Consider the following 23,871-nt stretch of genomic DNA (forward strand, 5'->3'; position numbering starts at 1 on the left):
TATTGGTGTGTATGTGTTCAAAGTATTTGTGGATGACGAGACTCTTACCTCCATGTTCACGTGTCTTTTGCTCTGATGAGGGAGTTTGAGTCAGAACAGGGCAGGGCTCCAAGCCTTCTCCTTGATTTTCCTATGCATGGGAATGCACAGAGGTTCAGTTTTAATTGACAGAAGGGAAAAAAACGATTAATGTTTACCTTCTGTCTAGTCATCTCTGAGAAGCTCTTAACATCCCTTGATCCAGTGTGTGGCACTGCGTGTGTCAGAGGGACAACTGAAACTGGGAAGAGGTCACCTCCAAGAGAAGCCTTCTGTGCCTGAGCATGCACATGGAGGTGTGTTTCCTGGTGGAGCTGCCTCCTGCTCCAGGGTCTTGTACTGGCACAGCTGCCTGCCTGTGATTCACCAGGACTGCGGTGGGTAGGGAAGAGTTGGGGACTGGAGAAGCAAGTCTCCCATATCACATGAGAGGATTGTCATGGGTGCTCTTAGCACCTACAGTTCTGCGGCTGAAGAATGTGTGATCTTACTGTTTGATCAAAGTAGCATCTAGAATGTGCACAGTCTTTGCAGTACATATGATGGGACTCATAAACAGTTGGGTAAGCTAAAAGAGCCAAAGTAGTCAGGCAAATAAAGACCTGGTGTCTGCTTTTCGTTTCTTGACCTAGCTTATTTAAAATTCATCATCTCTTAGGCAGATATGGATAATAATTCTGAATTCAATTTATTGGAAAAGGAGATACTGAGATATGAAACTAGAATAAGGACATGTTTGTTCAAACTCCAGGAGAGAAAGGTGAAAAGAGCTGAACCTGCCTTTCGAAGTTTGCTATCTGAAGAATCTTAATAATCCACTGCTGCTCCCCTCTGTTTCTCCAGCACATATTTAAGTGGATATTTGCTTAGAAAGACTGAATGGTTCTGCTCTTTCTTGAGTTGAAGCACCTAATTCATTGAATGAGTCGATTCACTGCTTATTTAAAGCTATTCAGAGTGCATCTATACTCTTGACAGCAGGATTCTCATTAGTCACAAAGATGAAGGTTTCCCTTCTTATTCTCTAGCATTTTATATTCAATCTTACTGATTAATGCAAGGGGCCTTTTTTCCTTCCAAGAAGATGGAAAGAAGAAATCAATTATTATATCGGATGTTTATACACTAAATACTAAAGTTGTTTAAAAAAATTAATGTACTGCTGTAAAAATAATCTGCCAGTCCTTTATTATCTGTTATATAAAAGTGAAGCCTTAGAGGTATCTTTGAAGAGAAACTTAAAAACCTCTGTAAAGACGAGGTTATTTTCTGTCCTTTTTTGACAATAAGAGGTAGAAGGAAGAGAAAATAAAAGAGCAACAGTGGGAAAAATTAGGTGTGCATGATGTTTGAGAGCGTGTTTGGCTTAATGGAAGCAAGTATTTTTTCTGATATAGTGGCTATTTCTGCGATTTCCAACTTAACTTTCTCTTCTCAGGGGAGGGGAGGGATCCTGTTGATCTTTTTAAGGCTATTTTGCTCTGTCCTCCATTTACATGGCATTGAAAAGAAGGTTTCCAGTTCTTTGACGCTGAGTAAATAGCTGTTTTCTCACATGAGAAAAAAAAAAAAGGCTCTATTTTCTCAGCTCTTTTGGCCTGATTTAAAAGCTAGTGAAGTAGAAAGTAAATGCAAAGAGATGAGTCTCCTGAAGGAAATCAGGGAGAGCTTGTGTTTGGAGTTTAGTTAGTGTTGATGTATTCCAACATTGTCCTGTGAGGAGCAGGGAGTTGGACTTGGTGATTGTTATGGGTTCCTTCCAACCTGAGATATTCTATGGTCTAGCACGGTCCATATTATGTATTTTTAAATGAGTTCTTAAAAAAAGCTTTTGACATAGATGATTAATGTTGAAAATGTCCGTACAAAATATGATTGTGTGTTTTGATGGGTAGGTACATTGAAATCTTTTGGTGTACTGTTTTTGCAGAACAGCTTTTAACTGTACTTTGATTTTCCTGATCTTCCCAAGGAAGAAGCTTTCCAACGGAACCTTATTGTTTCATGCTAGGAAAACATGTCTATAAACACAAAATGCCGTATCCTTTCTTGATGCTACTATATAGGATAGATACCTACCTTGTCCTGAACCTCTCATTACTAAGAAAATCAGAAATAACAATGAAATACTGGCAATCTGGCAAGGAGCATATGTTAAAATAGTATATTGACTTGATCTAATTCTTGACATAAAATGCGCTTAAGTTGAGGAGAAGCTTTCCTTTTATGTTAAAAGGCCTTGGATCAGCATCCAAGAGCAGAAGTAGAACAGTGTTTATTTTGCTTTAAAAATACTGTGACCTAGCCCTGTCTCAAGTTTGTGGGTTTTTTTTGGTTGGGGTTTTTTTTTTGGTATCCTACAAGGAAATTATCTTCAGCTGTTAGCCGTTTTGGATAAAACCGAAGAACAGGATAAGGATTGTGGATAATGCTCTAAAAGCACTAAAACACTTCTCTGTTAGCTTGTGGTTTTCACAGTCCAAACTTTTCTTCTCTTTATTGTTTCAGTAGTTGAATAGTTGCTGAGTAGCTCTTACAATAGTAAGGTCATACAAAGGATTTTCAAAGATAAAAGTATTTTATAAGAATCAGTGAGTTCTCTCAGAAGAAGAATTCTTCTGAAGGTTTTATTCCATCTTATAACTGGTGAAACTGCAGCTAGCAGTTATAACTTACCTCAGGCTTTGGAGATCTAAAGCGTCAGAAAGGAGAGCAGTGGTGAGAAGGCTGCTCTGGCTTCTGAAACTGGCTTGGTGCATCTGTGCCTCAAACTTTTTTTTTTTTTAAAATCCCTCTGTCTGGCAGTGGGGAGGAAGGGGGACTTGAAGGCTGGAGATTAACTAGTGGTCTATTCAATGGATTTCACAATAATGGCAGACAGTAGATTTTTGTGTGTGTTAAGATTGAGAGATTATTAGATCTGGAAGTGTTGAGGGGTTGGGGTGTTTTTGCTTTTTGGTGGGTTTTTTTTGGTGGGGGGGGGAGTGGAGATTTGGGTGAGGTTCCCCTGTCAAACCCTGACTTCTTGGTTGCTTGCTCTTTAGGTATGGTATTCTTTTAAAACAGCATTTTAACTGCTCTTATCCTAAGAAAATAGCAAGAGAAAGACATGAAATTCCTATAAAATGTAGCTTGATGAACATACAACAGGTGTCTCATGGAGTGGGAGCAAAAAATTTGTATATTGTGATTCAGCAATGTCTTATGAGTGCTTCTGTTTGGAGGGCTTTTCATAGGCAATTGTTGTCTATAGATTTATTTTGCCCCTTTTCCAATAGTATATGATCTTGCATTCAGTTGGCTTGGTTTTCTGTAATGTAACCTGACATACCCAATGACACGAGATGGCTTCCAGCTAGTGTTACGTCAAGTGTTTTTTTTACTTGAAAACATACACAGCCCTAGTTATTTCAGCCTGCCAACTGTTATGAAAGATACAAATTGTCTTGTCTTCACAAGGTTTTTCCTTTCTGTCAGTTAGCTAACTTGTGTTGAATACTGCCTTTTGTCTTCCCTCCCCCCTGTGAAAGAGCAAAAAGGTTCACTTCAGTAAGCTCAGGCTGGCAGAGCGCTAGTGGCTGTAGAACATGAACTTATCAAGTGCAACTCGTTATACTCTAAATCACAGTAATGAGCTTCAGGTAGTGTTTGGTTAGTTTACAGGGACTGAAACAATCCTGTGAATGAAAGAAGATAGCAAATCTAGAGTTCAGCCATTGAAAATTATCAGATTACCCTTAGGAGACTGCATGTAGATATCATGGTGACTGTTCTGGTGACTGGCTTCAACTTGCTTTTTCATTTCATAGGTAGAGATATCAAGCCTTAATACCTGATGTTAAAGCAGAAACATCAATCAGCATGTTGTTATAAATATTTACATTTCCCAGATCACAATATAATTATCCTAATAGTCTTGGTTCAAACTGCTGTTTAAGATTGTTGCATGTCAGATGTGTATTGTGCAGGCAATTATACCTCTAGAATCCAGTGGGTGAAAGCGGGTGTGTTTAAGTGTAGTGGTTTAACTGATAAGGAGTTTGAAAGTGTTGTAAAAAGGAAAAATGAAAGTTATCCGGTGCCCTCAGGATACACAGTTGCCCTCATTCCATTTCTTGAGTGTTTCAACCCATCAGTAAGAGCTCAGCAGTGATTATATTGGTACATGGTATGACTAATGGTTAAAGGGGGAAACAAATCACTAATGGGCTGTGTAAGCAAATAGGTTGTTTTGTTTTGTTTTGTTTTTTTTTTAAAGAATTTAACAGCCATTCTGCTAAAATTATCCACCACTTTGTTCCCTCAGGGGAATGTTGCTTTCATCCCATTTTTCATATAGAAGCCCCCACATAGCTGAGGTAAGGCTGAAATAAGCTAAGCTTTCCTGCTAGGGATACCTCAGGAATTTCTTTTTCTGTCCTAAAGCAGTGGATGGATGGAGGGGATTTGCCAGTACAGTGTAGTTTTATGCAGCATTGGTGCCTTTTAATGCATATTTAATAGTGTTCTTAGGATTTTTATTTTTTTTTTTTTTTTTTTTACAAAAAACCAAGTACCTAAAGTTATGTGGTATCTTCTATTGTAATAGGTGTCTTTTATTTGTAATAGGTTGTGGGTGGCTAGGATGCCATTTTATTAGGTACTTCAAAACATGTGGGCTGGCATAGTTTTTAACCACAGCGGCCTTGAAATAAAATCATGATGTATAAGCTGAATGTGCTGTTGATCCTTTTCCTCTGTCAGAATTCACCTCTGCATTAGTAAGTCAACAGAAAGAAATATGCACCTACACCACAGTTGCCTGTGTGTCATGGCCCAAATCCATCTTCATCAGCCCCTGAAGCATCAAAATTAGTCATTAGTATGTTTTGTTCTCAGAGCAAGTCACTCTTATGGGTGCAGGGAATCCTGCAAGGACCAAGGCAGGCATTCTCAGTCTTGTAGCTGTTCTCTGTGCTCCTCAGATAATAGGGACCTAGAGACGCTGAAACGGTTATCATACCTGTAAGCTTGAAAGCCCTTTTGGAAGCCCCTCCAGTGAGGTGTATTTTTGTGTGTTAGATACTTCTTATATGTTTTAAAATGCCTGTTTAAGTAGTTCAGCAATTAAAGGTGATTGATTGAACAGAATGTTTAAAAGGGCAGGAATCCTTTCTTAGTGACTTAAAACAGTGAAAGGGAATAGAGTGATATTTAACTAAGCTGCCATCTAAGTGTTTTCTGTTACTTTTGTTCTGTTGGCAACAGTCTTGGGCATGTGTGAAAAGTATTCATGGTACTAACTACCTTCCTCTTTTTGTGGCTATGTGTGTACTGTTGTGTAGTATTTGTGGTAGGCGTTCAGTGGATGGGATTTGAGGAATGGAGCTGTTTCTCTTATAGGAAAAAGTGGTAGCCTATATAAACCCCAGAAGGTAAATTGCTGAGCTAAAGAATAGCTTGTGTTAGAGCTTTTTTTTTTTCTTTGTCCACACCCTTTAGTACAAAGCGTCTTTAACTGTAGACAAATGTCATCATGTATAGCTTCCGTGTACGCCCAGAGAGTCCAAGATGTAGCCAAGCGGCAGGACATAGCCAGGAGGAAGTACGTACCTCAGGTGGGCTGTGGGCTTAGTTCAGAACTGGTGCCCTCCTGCAGAATACTTCTGTTTTGGTTGGTGTTTTGTGCCTGTGCTGGAGAAGAAAGAAGAATGGTCCAGCTGAGCCTTCAGGTGGTGCTGTGTTCTTCTCCATCCACTGGCCTCCTGGCTGATGAGCCTGAGGTGTGTGAGAACAGAGCTGTCCTGCTAGCTAAGCATGATCCAGGACTCCTCTGTAAAGAGCATCCCAGGCCACTGTGATACATATGTTGACTGTAATAAACTCTGACCCTTCTTCTTCAGTATTGTTACCCATGTCGTTGAGGTGATCGTATACATCTGTATCATATTGCATTTTCAATATGAGCCACCTGCAGACTTGTCAACTAATGTATGTGCCATCTTGTGGCTGGTGATCATGTTACATGAAGTTTCTCTTTAAAAAAAAAAAACTGAAGTGGGGAAAATCCTGTAATTTTAACATTATAGAGATGTTGTAGCTTGCAGTTTTTCTTCAGTAGCATTTTGAAATGGTGAGCACACATTGAATTAGAGAGGTGGAAGTGGATGAAGATTAAGGTCTCGCAGGTAAAACATCCAGCATGTTGCATAGTAGCATTTGGAGCTATGAAGGATGGAACATGCAGATTGCAAAACTTGTGAGCAAGTGCTCTGTTGTAAATGGGTAAAGAAAATCCAGGATGCCAGCATATGAAGGAAGTCCAACTAATTAAAACCACACAGGGTATTTGTATGTTGTTCATTTTGCAAAGTGAGTGTTAGTGGTTGATGCTGTAAAACTAGTGGGATGGTACAAAATATTCACTCCAAAAGTCCTTTTGTTGTCCCGTGTTGTATATACAAGCTAGAAATCCTGACTTTTGAGTTTTCACACATGGAGAAGAATGTTTCAACACCTGCCTGTAATTCAGGGTGTATGCATTCCTAATGCAAAAGGTATGCACTGCATAGGAAGGTGATTAAGTTAAGGGGCGGGGGGGGACACCCAGTGCATGCATATATGGAAGAAGACTCATCCTCATTGTTGTAGTTTAGATTAGGCTAAAATTTCTAAACATGAACAAACAGAGCAGCTGGCAAAATGCAGGTTCAAGCCTGGAGCCTTCCAGGCTTCTTTTCACTCAGTGCTCATCTGCTTGTGCAAGCACAGCTCCATCCTCCCACCGCCCTGCGAGGAGGAGGAAGGAGCAGCCACTGCTGCCGAGGTGCTTCCAGCTCTCTGCCAGCGTGCAGGAGACAGCGTTCCTGAGGCCGGCTCGCTGCAGCTGAGGAGACAACACTCATAGACCCCCTTTGATTAGGATGTGTCAGTGTTGTCAGGGCAACTGTTAACAGTGGCGTATCATATTTTCTCCTCTTGTGTTGCGTGCTGAATATTTTAGTGTGCTGTATCTGGAAGAGGGTTGCAGGGAAGAAGGTGCTGCAGCGAGGAACCCGGAGCTGTGGGCTGGGATCTGATTGAACAGGTTAAGACAGCGACAAGCAACATCCAAACCAATGTGCCTTTAATTAGGGCTTTGCTTGATGGTGGGGGAAGACTGCAAGCCTTACGCTGCCGAGTGGATGTTGGTATTTGTCAGCTGTTTGCATACTGCTTATCCATAGGGGATCTATTACAAGTGCTCAAATGAACAGGCAGTGTTGCAGCTAGCTGCTAAGCAGGGGCTGCGGTTTCTTACTTTTTTTTAATAAGCAAGAGGCAACAGCAACATGCCTGGTTCAACTACTGCCCTCCGACAAGAGAGGTTGAAGAAGACAAGTGCCAGGCCAAATTCCCTGGGTTTATTCACCATTAACGAAGAGGATGAGCAGCAAAAGAATGGGAACTCCGAAAGGCTGAAAGGTACGTCGCGGTTCTGCAGCGCTGTCAGGGCTGTGTGTGGAATACAGTGCACAGCAGGCAGAGTGTTTTATTAGCTCTTCTGTGTGTTATGGAGAGTCTGGAAGTGACTGGTGCAGTTTGGCAATGCATGTTGGCACCCACAAACGCATTGTGGGTGATGGGTGTCTGTATCTAAATCTCCTGGATTCTTATGCAATCATCTGCTTTGGATATAAAGAAAAAATACTTTTTAGTTATTAACCCCATTTTTTTCCGGTGGGGATAAGGGCCCTGCATCAGAAATGCATCAGTGAATTCCTGTGTGTTTTATTTGATTTCTATGCACAGTCTGGATAAATACCTGTAAAAGAAGGTGATGGTAGGCTTGGAGGATAGAAAATGCAATACCAGCCTGTTACAGAAGACAGCTTTGCCAAAGACAATGTAAAATTAGCTATACTTCCATTTCTGTGCATAAGGGGCAGTGTGCCTTTGGCAGAGTATAGAAAAATAAACATTGTTCAAATATGCTGACTTTGATAAGTCTGATTTAAAAAAAAAAAAAAACAACCAAGTTTTAACTGCTAAAGAAAAATATTTATGGTGCTTAGCATAGGTGAGTGGTGGTGGCAGAGGGATGCTGATGGCTTGGTGATGTAGAACAGAGGTCTGTCAAGCCTGTGTAGCCACTGTCTATCTTGTATCATGTAATTAATGTTTTCCACATGGATCCTAGTGTTTAAATTCTATTGGTCTGGCAGGGATCCTGCACCATACAATTGAGACTGGAATTTTAAGTTTGATCATTAGAATTTTTATTCTTTTTTTGTGATCAAGTGATTCCATTTATATGAGCACTCCTTTTTGTGGTCTTATTTGGGGGGAAAAAAATGTACCGGATTTTTGGTGTACAAAACAAATGTTAGTTTGTAGCTTCAAGACAGTGTTTCAAATTACAGACGTTACCATTCTACCATGTAATGGGAGAGGCTAACAAACATTTAAATAGCAAATTTATAGTGTGTATATTTATTAGAGCTGAATCATTTACACTTAACTGGTTATTTTCTTCTTCTTGAAGGAAAAGGGTAGCTTGGCAAATGTTAGAAACAAGTTCAGAACTTGGGATTTTTTTCAGTTTGCAGCTTGTACTTTTTTTTTTTCTCATAGTAGAGAACCTGACAGATTTGAGTGTCATGGTAAAATATATATTGCTAGTCATTGTTAATGTGCCTAATGTGTTAGAGTCTTGAGTACATAGTTACTTGCTCTTCTGTATATTTAAAGCTGCCCATATAAAATGGGGATACAAACTCTAGAGTGAGGTTATTGAGTTTTTAATGTTTTAAGAAGCATATTACTTTCCTGTATCACTCACTGGATGACTTCCAGGGTCAACAGTCCACAAAGCTAAGAATCAATACTTTTTCTGGGTTTGTTCAATGGCACTTTTACCCAGGGTAAAAGTTCTTGTTGACTTAGCTAGTGTTTTCTACTTGCAGCAGTTAGAGATGTGCTGATCCTTGGCCTCTCTTGTTATAACTAAGGTGCCATTTTTGATTATTCCTTTTTTCTCTTGTTGCTGTGAAGTGTAAGTAGACAAAGGTGCACAGGAGCACAGACAGCAAACTAACAAGTGTATGTGGTTTTAATATAAAAATTTGGTGGCTTACCTTGAATGCTCTTAGTGAGAAATAGCATAGGAGCCTGTACAAAATATTTTGGAAGTATACTTATTTGTTCTTTTCTTGCTAAATACTTAAAATGGGTCGTAGTGTCTCTAGAACACCATTTGCACGTTGATGGATGTGGTTATTTACCCTTCTGTACGTTTGAATGCGTTATCAGTGGTTAGGTAGGGTAGAGCTGGAATGCCTGGTCATGGGGAGTGCATGTATTTAGGGCTGTGTTCTCCTTTCCCTACCCAGTACCAAGCAAGGTCAGTCCAGTGCAGCTCTGAGCAGATACATAAGATGTGTGATGGACCCATGTGAGGCTTTCTTGAGTCTTAGAGTCTGTTGTTCCTTTACAGTGTTTGCTTTGTCTTGGTTCTTTACCTGTCCTGTTTGCTCAGCAAGCATCTGCAGCTGCTGAGATCTTTCTTTTTTCTTCCCTGCCCAGCACATACTAAGTCAGTGTGATCTTCATGGGAGGTGGGCTACATGTTGTCTTCATCTGCAGTTTCTTTAATCATGCTGGATCTGTCGTTGTACAGCAGTTCAAAACCCAAGAAGTCTTTAATGGATCTGATACTCTAAAGTAAAAAAGCAGCTTGTTCCTCCATTAAGGATTTTTAAATATCATCACAAGTTTTAAAATAATCATCATTTTGGTAGTTCAGGTCTTCTCAGAATACTAAGGCTTGATTAGAGTTTGTATGAGAATTGTTTTTGTCATCTGGGAAAAAATATGTGGATCATAAAGTGGCTAACATTTGTGAGATTATCTGTAAATTGATTTTGATATCAGCCATTTCTTTTCTTGTCCTTGGCTGTCTGAATGGTAATCTGGAAAGTCTGGTAGGCAATGAGTTTGTTCCTCCAGTGTAAACAAATAATGAACTGAAAATGTTTGTCAAGGATTTTTTTTAATCTGGCAGTGATCTCTTAGCCTGTGCTCTTGATACTTCCTTTCCTTTGATATGAATGGTGTTCACTGCTTTTTCAGCAAATATTTTAACTTCCTTTCCTCCTCTCCACCCCCATCCCCCTTCCTCCCTAACAGCTAAATGCATGTTTTGGGAGGATGGAAACAGGCAGCAATTGACTTCTGGATTCTGAATAATGTTGCTGCTTGCCTCTGTATATCAATTAGCTAACTGGTAGTTAGAAAGGTAAGAGGATTTTTTTTGTTTGGTCCATGCCTGAGAATTTTCTGCAAGCCTGAATGTGAATTTCATATGAGCCTGTGTCTGTTAAGGCATTTTTAATACTCTATTCAATTTGACAGGATTGCTGGCTGCAATTGTTGGTCACAATTGGGTGGGTGTATGTTGGGAGTGAGGGTATTCCCTTGGCATTTTTGTAGGGAACTAATCATTCTTCTGCTAAGTGTGTTCCTTGGAAGTCCTGAAAGTTGTTTGTTGTTTTCATAGATAATGCTCATACCCAGAAATGAGTCTCATCTCCTAGACATTCATACAGGTTTGTCCCTTGTTTTGGGTTTGGTGTTTTTCCATTTGTTCTAATGGATTTGACAGTTTCCTTAAGCTTGTGAGGGTTGGGTGATGGGTTTTTTTTGTTTTATTTTTTGGGGCATTTTGCTTAAGTTTTATTGCTTTCTTTTGTCCATTTTGCCAAAATACAAGTTCAACCAAGCAAGCTTTTGTAAGATGCTTGAAACTTAAATTAGTGAGCTCAAGTGCATAAATGACTGGACGTCTACAAAATAACAATTTAGGAAATGCAAATGTATTGTCTCAGCCTGATTCTTTAAAGAAGTGTTTTTATCATTGAACGTTAATGGAGGTAAAATTCATGTCTTGTTTGTAAGCTAAGAGCAGTGAGAATTGGCACAGGTATCCAAGCTGTGTGGTACTTACACAGAGTTGTGACTGTCCCGAAGACTTCCAGGTAATAAATCCTGGTTACTGTTCATTGGTTGATGTCTGAACGTGAATCGAGGATGAACTTCCTACCTAAAACCAGGCTTGCAGGTGTATCTGCTCTTGTTCTGTTAAGCAGCCTTAGAAATCAGTTCACAGCAAAGTAATAGACTTATGTTCCCCAAGGGACATTTTTGACAGCTTAACATTGGCACTTGCATTTCTGATTGTTAGAGCTGTGCTTCTGCAGTATTGGCATTTAGAGCACACTTTTCAGTGTTACTTATTTCATAAACGCTATTTCCTGGAAGATCTGGATATATGGCTGCAAAAGCCTTACTTTTGCAGCCATCTTAAGTCTACATATAAAGCAATGTGCTTTTTAAAATCTATTTCCCTTTCAAAACTTAGGACATATAGTCATGCATGAAAAATACATGCCCTGTGTTTATTTAGGCTACATATTTACATCCCAAGTCTGCTACTGTGGCAAGGACTATGTTGTAAGCTCTTTGGGACAAGGCCTGCGACTTTGTTATGTGTCTGTATAGCACCCACTATTGCAGGGTCTTGAGGTCCAGCTGTTGCATAGTAGAACGGTGCAAATAAAAATTACTTTGAATTGCCTTTTTTACTTTTATTAGCAGCCTCTATTCTCCTCTCCCATTATAACATACAAGAATTTTGCTACACAGTGCACTCTGCAAATACAATTTGTACAGGTTTACAGAAGCTTATTTTGCACTTGAATTGGTTTTGGTTTTAGTCACGAGCTTTTCAGCTGTTCCGCAACTATATCCACAAAGAAACCAGACAAAACAGGCACAGAACCACACACTTAACAGCTTGAATGTTCCCTTAAAGCTTGTTTTGTAAAACAAATCTTTTTTGTGACTGAAGATTGTACCCGAATGTGGTTCTTTATGTAAATCACAAAGATATGTCCAGGTAGATTAGTGTTTAATTAAAGGTAACCATCTTGAGCGTGTGAACTTTGGCCTCCACCATTTTTTGAATTCGGGCACAAGCAATTCAATTCACCTTAGTATTTCCCTCTTCTGCACTGTTGATTTTGTGCACCTTGGATGCAGTCTTAACTCCTAGTCAATTCTATGAAATTTTTAAGTGGTGCCTCCTCTCCTCCCTCTTTGCGGGAGAATGCCTTCTCAGACTGCTGATAATGTTGTGTTTCTAAAATTGTCATTTGAAGAGCGTAGAAAAGTAATGCTCATATTTCTGGATTATAAATTTGAATAATTAATAACTGAAATAGCTACCTTATGAGATTTATGGCAAATGAATGAAAAGACTAACAATGGAGTCCTTCACCTGCCTGCTTATTTAAAACTGATCAAGGGGGTATACCTCTAACCTGCTGAGCGTTGCTGCTAATACAAGGCTAGACACATGTGCTTTAGGTCTCTGAACAGTAACACTGATTCTCTGTCATCTTGAAAACAAACAAGACAAGGGCTTTTTCCAGTCCTTTGGTGCATGCCAGTGATGTCTGTGATTACCAGCAGATTTTGCTGCTGTTGTGTGGATGGTAATGTTTTTGTGTAGTGCTCGTTTCAGATGTAAACTTTGTTCATCCAGAGAGATGAGGGATGACATTTCTTCTAACATGACTGTTTACATGCTTAGTCTCAGTGTTCTGCATGTATTGGGGAAATATATATTCCTTGTTAAACCCAGACTGGCTAACTTTTAATTCAGTTGTTATTTTGTTGCTGTGTGTTTATACCCAAACACAAACTTTCAGATACCTGAAAGAAAAGGAAATTTGGCATCTTCAAGGGATTTAAACTGATAGTCCTGGAAACTGAAACTGTACACCTACAAAACAGGTACTGCATGGGGTGTGGAAGGGTAATCTTATCCCACGCTGCGAAATCTGTGCCTCAGGCTGGATCCAGAATGACAGCTTGGTCTCTGGATTCCACCACACTTTAAAACAGCAAAACTGCCTGGGATGGCGGTTCTCCCAATGGGGCCTCGTAACACTAGTCGATAGGCTGACCTCCAGCTTGGTTTGGGCAGACCAGTGAGCAGCTGTTACAGGCTGGTGAAGTGGCTCACCAAAATCAAGTGTTGGAGGTTTTCATGACAGTCTGTAGCTTTATCTTGCCCATCTGCTTTTGAGGCAAAGTAGGGGAAAGAGTGGGTGGAAGGAAAGAAAAGGTACCAATTCCCACTACAGTGCTGGTTGTGTAAAGGGGCAGGGCTGGGAACCTGGACAATGTGGTTTGTCATCCTGCACCTTCCAGCAAATTCTGCTAATGTTTCTCTACACTTCCTCTTTCTTTCTGATAGCCAAGGACAGAAGAAGAGGGGTCCAAAAGTATCTGTGATTTTTCTGGACATTTATTTAAAAACAACTCTCAAAGTATCTGTGAGGTATGTTCTTAAAAAAACCCCTAGACTCATTACCTAATTTGCAGCTGTTGAGGGTGCAGAAGGAAGCTGTGTTTTTTCAGGAAATGACTACAAAGCTGTCTCCTTTGTAGTATTTCACTGTTCATAGCTGTAGGTGCTGGGTAGAATGAAACAACTTATTTGTAATAAAGACAAAGAGATCCTAACATGAAGTAATTTATTTGCAATAAAGCAAAGAGACCATGCTGGAAGTCTTAAGCATAGCAGGGAATATGTCTGCAGACCAGTGGAGCAGATGTGATTTGTTCAGTCTCTCTGGCTTTCAGAGTGAAAGTCCCAGGTCTGAGGACTTGGCTTGTGTTGCAATGCAGTCCATTCATCGAAGTGTGTGCTGGGATTACTGAGAGTTTATCTATGCTGGGTAAGAATTGTCTTACACTTCCAGCTCAGCTCCATGAGAAGAGGCTTCCACTGCTGATTCTGAAGGATTGTGTTCATATATTTTGTCAACTGTTTTTGTGGGGGGAAACAGCCTGTGATCTATTCATGTGCTCAGGGGGCATACTTGACATTGAGTATGTGGATGGCAAAAGTCCAAAAAAGTACAAGGTTGATAGTCTTTAAAGTTTGAGATATTTGTTAAAAGGAATTCAGGTTAACATGGCATGTGAACTGAGGATAATCCTAATTAGGGGAAGACGGAATTTTGTGAAGTAACTTTTGTAAGTAAACAGGGTTATTTCAACCAAGATATAAACGATAACAGTATTCATCAGAGCAGTCCATGTGAGAACAGGGTGCAGTATTTGGTTACTGTACTTGCAGGACAGAATGCTTGTTGAAGTTGCAAAAAGATTGGAGTTCAGTTTAATTTAGACAACTCTGAAAAAAGCTTTATATAATAAGAAGCACCACCCGTGAAAGACTGACAGCAAGCAGTGGAGTTTCTTCCTTATTCACTGTTACCACTGTGAAAGTAATGGCATTAAAAACCTTGAACTGGGAATACGATTCTAACTGTGGGGAAAATACATGTAAAAGGAATATAGGTTTATGGTCATTTCTTATGGGAGAGAGAGAAAACTGGAAAGTGGTAGATCTGTCCAAGGATATTGAAATTCTGAGATCTTGTTGCATTCTTTTTTTTCCTGAAAATGTGCAAATAGTACTCTTTCAAGGGGTTTATACAGTAACATGCCGTTGGAATAAGATGACAGCAAGAAGAAATGGACATCTATGCCCTATCTGTACCGCATTACACATGCCTGGGTAGTACCGTGTTTTTATTTTGCAGTGGAAAAATGAGCCAATAGCTAAGCATGTATTTTTAAAAGAAATACGTTGCAGTTTTTGTGATTGTGGTGTTGTCAAGAGTCTTGGCACTCTTGCTGCTGTTTGCAAGCTTGCTCAGAAACTGCTGTCTCCATTCTCTGCTTCAAAGTTGCCTTCATATCCAGGTACGTAGAGGTCTGGCTTTATTTTTACAAGAAAACCTTTTGCTTGTCATATTGAACTCCAAAGAAATTAATGAGCACTGGCCTAGAGTGTTGCTTCTGGCCATGAGCAAGTGATGATGGAACTCTGCTCATTACTGGGCTCAGCTGAATCAGTGGGAGTACATAATTTTTCTTCCTGCACAAACTCTCATGTGTACAGTGTTTGCTTACTCCCACAGAGTACTTTTTGTGCCTCCCCCACCCCGCTTCTTTAAATTCAGTCCGTACTTTGCAACTGGAGAACTTGTTTTTCTGGTATTTGAGAATTAAGAGTTCTAAGTGAAAGCATCTCAAAAGAGTTCTGTATTATTATCAGAAGTCTCTTCAGAAGCGATTTATGGGTTTTTTAAGCCATGTTAAGGAATTATTTAACCCAGTCTTCCCAACCTCAGGCCACAACAGTAATGTGCCAGGAGAACAAATGCCACAATGATTGATGCAGTTAGCTCTATTTTAATGAACTACCTTCGCTCACTGAAGGTGCATCTCAGAGTGCACTGTTTTTGCAGCCAAGCACTACTTGAAACTCATATGTATGAGTGCATTGAGTTGAAGCATTGTATGAGTGGATGCTGATGTCTGTGGGTCAGATCTGTATAATGAAGGTGAGGGAGGCTACGAGCAATGTTTAATAAGCAAATAAAAATGTAGATGAAACATCAGAAATTAAATTAGGGAGTACTCTAAAACTTGGGCTTTCACATCTTGGTGCTTGAGGCAAAGTATTTTTCTCTTTCAGAGGAGTAGAATCACGTTTACCGAATTCTACACGAAACTCCCATCTCATTGATTTATAGGTTTGACTATGGCGACTATTGAATAGCCAAATTGACCCAAACCCCATCTTAGTGATCTGTATGTATAGATGTAGCATAACTGCTTAGTCAAGCTCAAGGTAGGAATGATAGGGATAGCATTTCTTTCTATACTAGCAGTTTTGGAGGAGAAGCACTTGAATGTTAGCTTCACTTTCTCCTTTAAATGATTAACTTGCTGATAATGGCTAGAATAAACAAAGCTCCAGTAGGCAGATCACTGCAGTTTAACCTGGATGCAGGTTTCTCCAGAAAGTAAAATTTGTGTCCCTGTACTAGAGGGGGAGATGGGGTTTGGGGCAGGCTATGCCAGTGGAAAGATGAACTGCTGCATCAGTACTGACACAGACCTGTAACTGCCTTGTGTGTGTGGTTGTGATGGGGAGCTGTTGAGTTGTTTTGAATGAGAATAATACTTTCTGTAGCTTCAATGGGATGATGGTACAAGATTTTCTCTAATTGTTTGCTAGATTAAAAGTCCATTGAAGGTTTTGTTCCCTTTTATTAATGCTGGGTAAATAGATTGTCTTCTAGTTGTTTCAGATCTGTTGAAGCCTAGTTTTGCTCTTCAGCCTTGTAGAGGCAACACTCTTTTTCTCAGGGATTAGTTATGCTTCTGTAGATTTGAGTTCATGTCTAATTTATAGAGTTTATCTGTGCAGATGTCAACAAGAGGAAACTGGGCTTGGAATCAAGTGTTTGAGCAAATCAAGAACAGGTATCTGCTGAGACTAGTGGGAAGCAAAATGTGGAAAGTAGCAGAGATTCCAAATCATAGAAATCTTCCAGTTGAGTCCTTCACTTAGGAGTAAAAATTTAGTTAGCTGAAGCACTCTTCCTTTCCTGGCACTAGTGTCTATACAACTGGCTTCAGGGAAAGCAGAAGTTTCCTGTTAAAATTCATAGTTGTGGATTTACAACTGATCCTTGATCTCAGTAAGTGGTTTTCAGTATGTGTGTTGTAAGCCAGATTTACAATCAACTTGGAAGAGGAGGCAGAGTCATTTGGCTTAGGAGTTGAGAGTTACCCAAAAACCTCAACAACCCAGGAGAAATACTGAAGGTACTGGAAGTCCCTGAAGGGACTCAATGTACTTACAGACTGAACTTGTAGTTTGGTTGGTGGCCACCTGTTCTTCAGTCTTTTTCTCTTGTTTAATACTGCCACAGTCTGAATCTCCAGACATGCCTACGAATTGGCCTTCTCCTTCACATGGAGGTTGATTTTTTTTATTTTTTTTTTTTTTTTTTTTTTCCATTCAACTTTCTTCTGGGTCTTCCTCTTACCTCTGAAGCAGACATAGGAACAACTGTCCCTCCACAATCTGGCATGCCAGGTACAAGCGCTCACAGATCTCTTCTGTGATCTGCTGCTGAGTTTTTGTTTAGCATTGGAGGGTTGTGGAACAAGGCTGATGCCACTGCACACCCTTGCAGCCAGGAAATACTCTCGCTGGTGGAGTTTTGTCTTCAGAAGAGCCTTGCTGCAGCCTGGTACCATGGCCACCACCTATTGCATGGTATGCTGTGCTAGAAAGGTGCTCTCTTTCCTTATCAGGAACGGAGAAAGAGATAGATCCTGAAGGATCTGAGGATAGTGGATGACACAGAAAACATTAAGAATTTTAATTGTCCATGTGCTGGGAGATAATGAGGAAAAGGAGTGAGGAAGTAACATACGCTTTCAAAAATAACATTTCTGCAAGGTGCCTGAATTCTAATTTAATTGATGGGAATATGATTGTAGTGTTCATGTCTTGGGCAGAGACTATCTGACTAGTTGAAAGTCCAGTGAAAGATCCTGGACCTAAAATCTCGTAACATCCTAAAACAGCCTACTGTTAAGTGGGCTGAAGAGGCTGGGTTTTTCCATTCTTGAGCTCCGGATCTTTTTCAGCTTCATTTTAAACTCCTGTGCAGGCAAGGTTTATTATAGAAGTGCTGACAGCACTTGATTCACACTGTTGTATCTTAGTGTACAAAGCTATCTTGTTTCTCAATTCTGCTTCAGAGAGCTTTTCAGAAAGCTGGTTTGGAAATGCAGGTTTATCCAGTTACCCGCCCTTGACATAAGAAGTCATCCTTTTACGCAGCCAGTTCTAGCTTTGGTTTTTGCCTTTTTCAAAGTCAGTTTACTCATTGCCTGCACGCTGACTAATGCACTGATGAAAATTATGATCCTAGATTTTGACTTGTATGCTAGGACACCGTGAATGACATCAAACGTGTTTAAGCTGTTTTTGAAGACACAGAGGTGTCATGTCAGTGGAGTTCGCACTTGTTTATACTTCTGAGTGCAGCAGTGGCAGTACGGTGGAAAACAAACTGCTGAACCTTCTTGCCTGTCATTCCTTCTTGATTGTAACAGCTATTTCATTGAGAAATGTGCATCCCATCTTGGACATGCAGGCCACACAAACTCTAGACAATGCTGCTTTTACATTTTGTGTGCATTCCCTTTCACTAGGAAAACTAAAGTGGGTTTATCTCACTCTCTTATTCCCTGCAGCAAAGGAAGAAGAATTAGTTTGTGTTTCAAAACAAAAAAACACACGAAAAAAGCAAACAACTTTCTCCAGCCATCTAGCTATGTTAAAGTGCTGTGTTTAGAGGGGTAAAGGGGTAGAGAAAAAGCAGATGGCAGTCGCCATCTGTAAACCAGAAAAGGACAGCAACAACCAGCTGCTGGGTGAGGTATTGGCAATAAAACCAGGCTGCAGACCAAGCAGCTTATGCTTGTCGTTGTGCCTGGGTTATCAGCGTTTTGGTATGTTCTTACACTTCCAATCTGTCTTTTCCGAAATATTCCATAATGTATTTATTTACTTTTGTGCCGGGATTTTTCTTCACCAGGTTATTCTCAAGTTCAAGAAACACAACTGTCAACTAGTTTGTGTTCATGGAGTTTCTGTGAGCCTCGCTGTCCCTGGGAGTTACCTGGATTGCTACTGTAAACGACATCTCAGATGCTCAGTGTCACTGAAGACTGTATGCAGAGTAGCTTGGCTTCTCACTATGATATGTTTAACAGAAATCTTTGTAGTCGATAACTGATGCAGAGCATAGGAAAGCAGTATGGTGAAGACTGTGGTGCTCACACCATGATGATACTTACAGATGCCTCCTTTTTCTGTTAGACTTTTGTTTAATAACAATCCTTAGATTTCACTTGTTTGTGGCATCTGCGTGATGAGCAGCATTCCAAGGCTGAAATATTGAAGGTGACAGTATGACAGTTTGATCTTCCTCTCCTGAGAAATGAAGACAGCATCTCCATGATTACAGTGTGTTGCAGTTCTGAATAGGCTCCTGACCCCAAGGTTTGCAGAGGTGATTTATGCTCATCTTAGCTCTGCAAACAGGCTCTGCTGTTGTCTGGCTGTAAGCAGGAGTTCAGTGTATTTTGGTGCTACTAGTAGTTCCCTTTAACACTCAGTGAAGATTTAGCTTAAATTTTGAGAAAGTGGTGCTCTTGGGTCTTTCTCTTTATACTCCAGGCTTTGATTATGGAGTTTTCTTAAACTTGTCCTAGGATTTCTTTTCAAAAAGATCTAGATAATGGCCAGTAGCAAGCTCTCATCGCTAATCTAGTCCCAGATGGTGAGGCTGTAGGGGTTTTTTTGCTATAAATCAAAGCAAGAAGGTTCTGATGATGAAATGTGAAAGTCTGCAGGCTGGTTTTCAGTGGAGTTCTCAGGCTGAGGTACTTTAAGATGTCTTTGGCCTCTTTTATTAGTTTGTTTGGTTTTGTTTTTTTTTTTTCACAGAATCACAGAATGTTAGGGATTGGAAGGGACCTCGAAAGATCATCTAGTCCAATCCCCCTGCCGGAGCAGGATTGCCTAGATCATATCACACAGGAACGCATCCAGGCGGGTTTTGAATGTCTCCAGAGAAGGAGACTCCACAACCTCTCTGGGCAGCCTGTTCCAGTGTTCAGTCACCCTCACCGTAAAGAAGTTTTTCCTCATATTTATGTGGAACCTCCTGTGTTCCAGCTTGCACCCATTGCCCCTTGTCGTGTCAAGGGATGTCACTGAGAAGAGCCTGGCTCCATCCTCATGACACTTGCCCTTTACATATTTAAAAACATTAATGAGGTCACCCCTCAGTCTCCTCTTCTCCAAGCTAAAGAGACGCAGCTCCCTCAGCCCCTCCTCATAAGGGAGATGTTCCACTCCCTTAATCATCTTTGTGGCTCTGCGCTGGACTCTCTCTAGCAGTTCCCTGTCCTTCTTGAACTGGGGGGCCCAGAACTGGACACAATATTCCAGATGCGGCCTCACCAGGGCAGAGTAGAGGGGGAGGAGAACCTCTCTTGACCTGCTAACCACACCCCTTCTAATACACCCCAGGATGCCATTGTCCTTCTTGGCCACAAGGGCACACTGCTGGCTCATGGTCATCCTGCTGTCCACTAGGACCCCCAGGTCCCTTTCCCCTACGCTGCTCTCCAACAGGTCTGCCCCCAACTTGTACTGGTACATGGGGTTGTTCTTGCCCAGATGCAGGACTCTACACTTGCCCTTGTTATCTTTCATTAAATTTCTCCCTGCCCAACTCTCCAGCCTGTCCAGGTCTCTCTGAATGGCTGCGCAGCCTTCCGGCGCATCAGCCACTCCTCCCAGTTTTGTGTCATCAGCGAACTTGCTGACAGTGCACTCTATTCCCTCATCCAAGTCATTAATGAATATATTGAATAGTACTGGTCCCAGTACCGACCCTTGCGGGACTCCGCTAGACACAGGCCTCCAACTGGACTCTGTCCCATTGACCACCACTCTCTGGCTTCTTTCCTTCAGCCAGTTCACAATCCACCTCACTACCCGATCATCCAGACCACACTTCCTCAGTTTAGCTGTGAGTTTGCTGTGGGAGACCGTGTCAAACGCTTTACTGAAATCGAGATAGACCACATCCACAGCTTTACCATCATCTATCCACCGGGTTACGTCCTCATAAAAGGCTATCAAGTTGGTTAAGCATGACTTCCCCTTGGTGAAGCCATGCTGAGTGCCCCTAATGATCCCCCTGTCCTTGATGTGCCTAGAGACAGCACCAAGAACAAGTTGCTCCATCACCTTTCCGGGGATGGAGGTGAGGCTGACCGGTCTATAGTTCCCCGGGTCCTCCTTCTTGCCCTTTTTGAAGACTGGAGTGACATTCGCTTTCCTCCAGTCCTCAGGCACCTCTCCCGTTGCCCACGACTTAGCAAAGATGATGGAGAGTGGCCTAGCAATGACTTCCGCCAGCTCCCTCAGCACCCGCGGGTGCATCCCATCAGGCCCATGGATTTATGGACGTCCAGATTGCTTAATTGGTCCCTGACCCAGCCCTCATCAACCAAGACAGATTCCTCCTCTATCCTGATTCTTCTGAGGCCTCAGGGGTCCGGGGCTCCTCAGGACAGCCTCCAGCAGTATAGACAGAGGCAAAGAAGGCATTCAGTAACTCCGCCTTCTTTTTATCCTCTGTCTCCAGGACCCCCACCTCATTCATCAGTGGGCCTACATTGCTTCTAGTGTTGGCTTTACCTGCAATGTATTTGAAGAAGCCCTTTCTCTTGTCCTTGACCTCTCTTGCAAGGTTTAATTCCAAGGAGGCCTTAGCTTTCCTAGTTGCCTCCCTACATCCTCTGACAACAGACTTATATTCCTCCCAAGTGGCCAGCCCCTCCTTCCACGATCTGTACACCCTCTTCTTCCACTTGAGTTTGCCCAGCAGTTCCCTGTTTAACCATGCAGGTCTCCTGGTACCCTTCCTTGACTTCCTACCTGTTGGGATGCTCTGATCTTGAACTCGGAAGAAGCAGTCCTTTTTGTTTTGTTTTTTTTTTAAGTAGGGTAAACAACAATATGGCCTTGTAAACTTGACCTGTTAAGTTACCAAAGCTTTAAGAAGGGGGTCTGTGTTAGTGAGACAGGTTACCCTCATCTGTTTGTTGCCATTCACTCCTGCTTGCCCTTGTCGTGGCTCCGAAGAGCGTGATTTGACGCATTGCAACCAGTGAGTCAGGTAAGCAGACACCTGCTCTTGAAACAGTGTAAGCTAACGTAGCTTTAGAAAGAAACAAGGTAGGGAGCAACCCGATGAGAAGGTTTGCTTTTTTATTTGTGATGTTGGTAACATCTGTTTTATCAGTCCTTAAAGAAAGCCAAGATATTTCTTATAATGATGCTGTAGAATAATTGAAGTGGGTTGGTAGAGTTACTGCATACTAATAATGGGCTGTTCGGCAGAGTAATCAGGATCCAACAGCTGTAATTCAAAATAAGATTTTGAATTTTTCTCCTGGGTTACAAAACCTTTTGTAGTATGTGTGGGGTGGGGGAGCATTTACTTATATTTGAAAGCCTTTGTCCTTCCTCATTTTCAAGCAGTTCTCTGCCACAGAATATCCAGCCTGAACTGCTGACTTTGGTGGACTGAAGTAATGTGAAAGTACACCAAGACAGGAGGCTGGCAGCGAGCGAGAGTCACAAAAGTCAAGAGAAGACACAATGATATAAATATGGAGGCATGCTCTTCACTTGAGGAAGGCTTGTTTTTTAGTTTTAAAGCAACTGTCTTCTGAGACTGTTTATTGGAAACCAGTTATTGATTAACAGTCCTTCTGAGACCCGTGTTGCGAAGACTGCCTTTTCACATGAAAAGTCTTGTGACTTAGAGAATGACTGGTGATAAATATCATGTCTAGTAACGTTTACAGGAACAATCTCTGTTTCCCCGTCTCTGGAGAGGGGAATCTTGTTTTTGCAGAACATCCTGACAATAGTGATTATAATGAGAGCTTTCCCATCTGACTCGAATATTTCAGGCTGTGCAGGGATTATTGCATATTAGCCTGTGAAAAAACAGCCAGCCAGCGAGGCTCTAATTACTTGTGACTGAGCAATGGTGCACCTACTTCCCATTATCTGCACAGTGTTTTCTCCCTTTCTTTTGTTCCAACTTATTTGGTTGACCTTTTGCTTGAATCTTCTTTAAATTAAAACAGCATTAATTATATACTCCAAAAAGGTTTCATATGTAGTAAAACACATATATATGTTTGTGAGATATATATATATGTCTATCACACAATTATTTTTTACAAAATGAGAACAAAATGTTTTGCCTGTAAACCTTTTGAGAAGACTTTGCTACTTGCAGGTATCAAAAGGTATGAAATAACTGGCTGCATATGCTCAAACTTTCACTCTCTATTGAGCTCTTGGATCTTTAAATGGGAAAATGCAATGAGATTTAGCTTTTCTGTTATATGACACACTGCTGTGCAATTCTAAATGCTGAAGCCACCTTCCAAATACCTTTATTTTGTGCTGCTGTAAAGTAGTGCAGTGCTGGATTATGTTTTATGCTTTGCTTTTTAAAGGGGGAAAAACAAAATGAGGAATATAAGAAGGGATATTTTGGTGTCCTGTATGCCTTCAAGATTAATCGGGACTTTTTGCTGAAAGAGAAGTTAATTTGTGTTGAATACAACTCATTGCTGAGTAAGTGGAGCATTGAGGCTTATGTTAATCGACAGTGATGCCTTTTCTGCTGTTTCCCCTCTGCTGTACTCTGTGGCCCGGCTGGGCAGGGCTAGCATGGGCTGTAGCTGGTCAGAGCTGCTCAGGCACTAACGCTTGCAGAGTAGGGCTGTTTTCATGGGTCACTTGCATAGCGTGTTAGTTGTGGTCCACTGAGCTCTGCCTTTCATGTGCCAGTAGAGCCAAAAGCTGTGTCTGCTGAGGTGCTGGTGGCCAAGCAGATGGCAATGGAGATTACCTGCCAGGGTGATTTGCTGAGCAGGTCTACTGCCACTGTGTTGGATTGCAATTCGTGGACTCGACAAGATGTAGATACATCAGTTGTTACAGTCTGTTAAACAGTTTGAATTTCTTTTGGTAGATGTTGTAGATACAGTGCTGCCCAGTCAGCCTAGGAAATCACAAATAACAGATCAAAATTTTTAAAGTATTTCCATTCCCTGTCCCACCCAGGTAAGGTATTATAACATATTATAGTGTGGTCGGTGATTTTAGTGAAGTATAGGGGCTAAACTTTTTTCAGCAGTGCTGTTTGTATAAGTGTTCCCACTGTCTGTCGGTACCTTTTGGGGGATGTCTTAATGTTAGCTGATCCCCAAAGCTTTATGCAAGTAACGATTGCTGCTGCACCCAAGTTCCTAATC

General features: G+C 41.1%; 1 protein-coding gene across 1 annotated transcript in view; it reads left to right on the plus strand.

Moving 5' to 3' along the window:
* Window positions 1-7,349: 7,349 nt before the first annotated feature.
* The window catches only part of MAP7 (microtubule associated protein 7), a 111,481-nt gene continuing 94,959 nt past the window's right edge, over window positions 7,350-23,871 (plus strand). Inside the window, exons 1-2 of the mRNA XM_068411193.1 lie at window positions 7,350-7,482; window positions 16,952-17,029. Of these exons, the coding sequence (XP_068267294.1) occupies window positions 7,350-7,482; window positions 16,952-17,029 (211 nt within the window). The remainder of the gene's footprint in view (window positions 7,483-16,951; window positions 17,030-23,871) is intronic.

The sequence above is a fragment of the Nyctibius grandis genome, chromosome 1, assembly GCF_013368605.1.
Source record: "Nyctibius grandis isolate bNycGra1 chromosome 1, bNycGra1.pri, whole genome shotgun sequence".
Taxonomy (NCBI): Eukaryota; Metazoa; Chordata; class Aves; order Nyctibiiformes; family Nyctibiidae; genus Nyctibius; species Nyctibius grandis.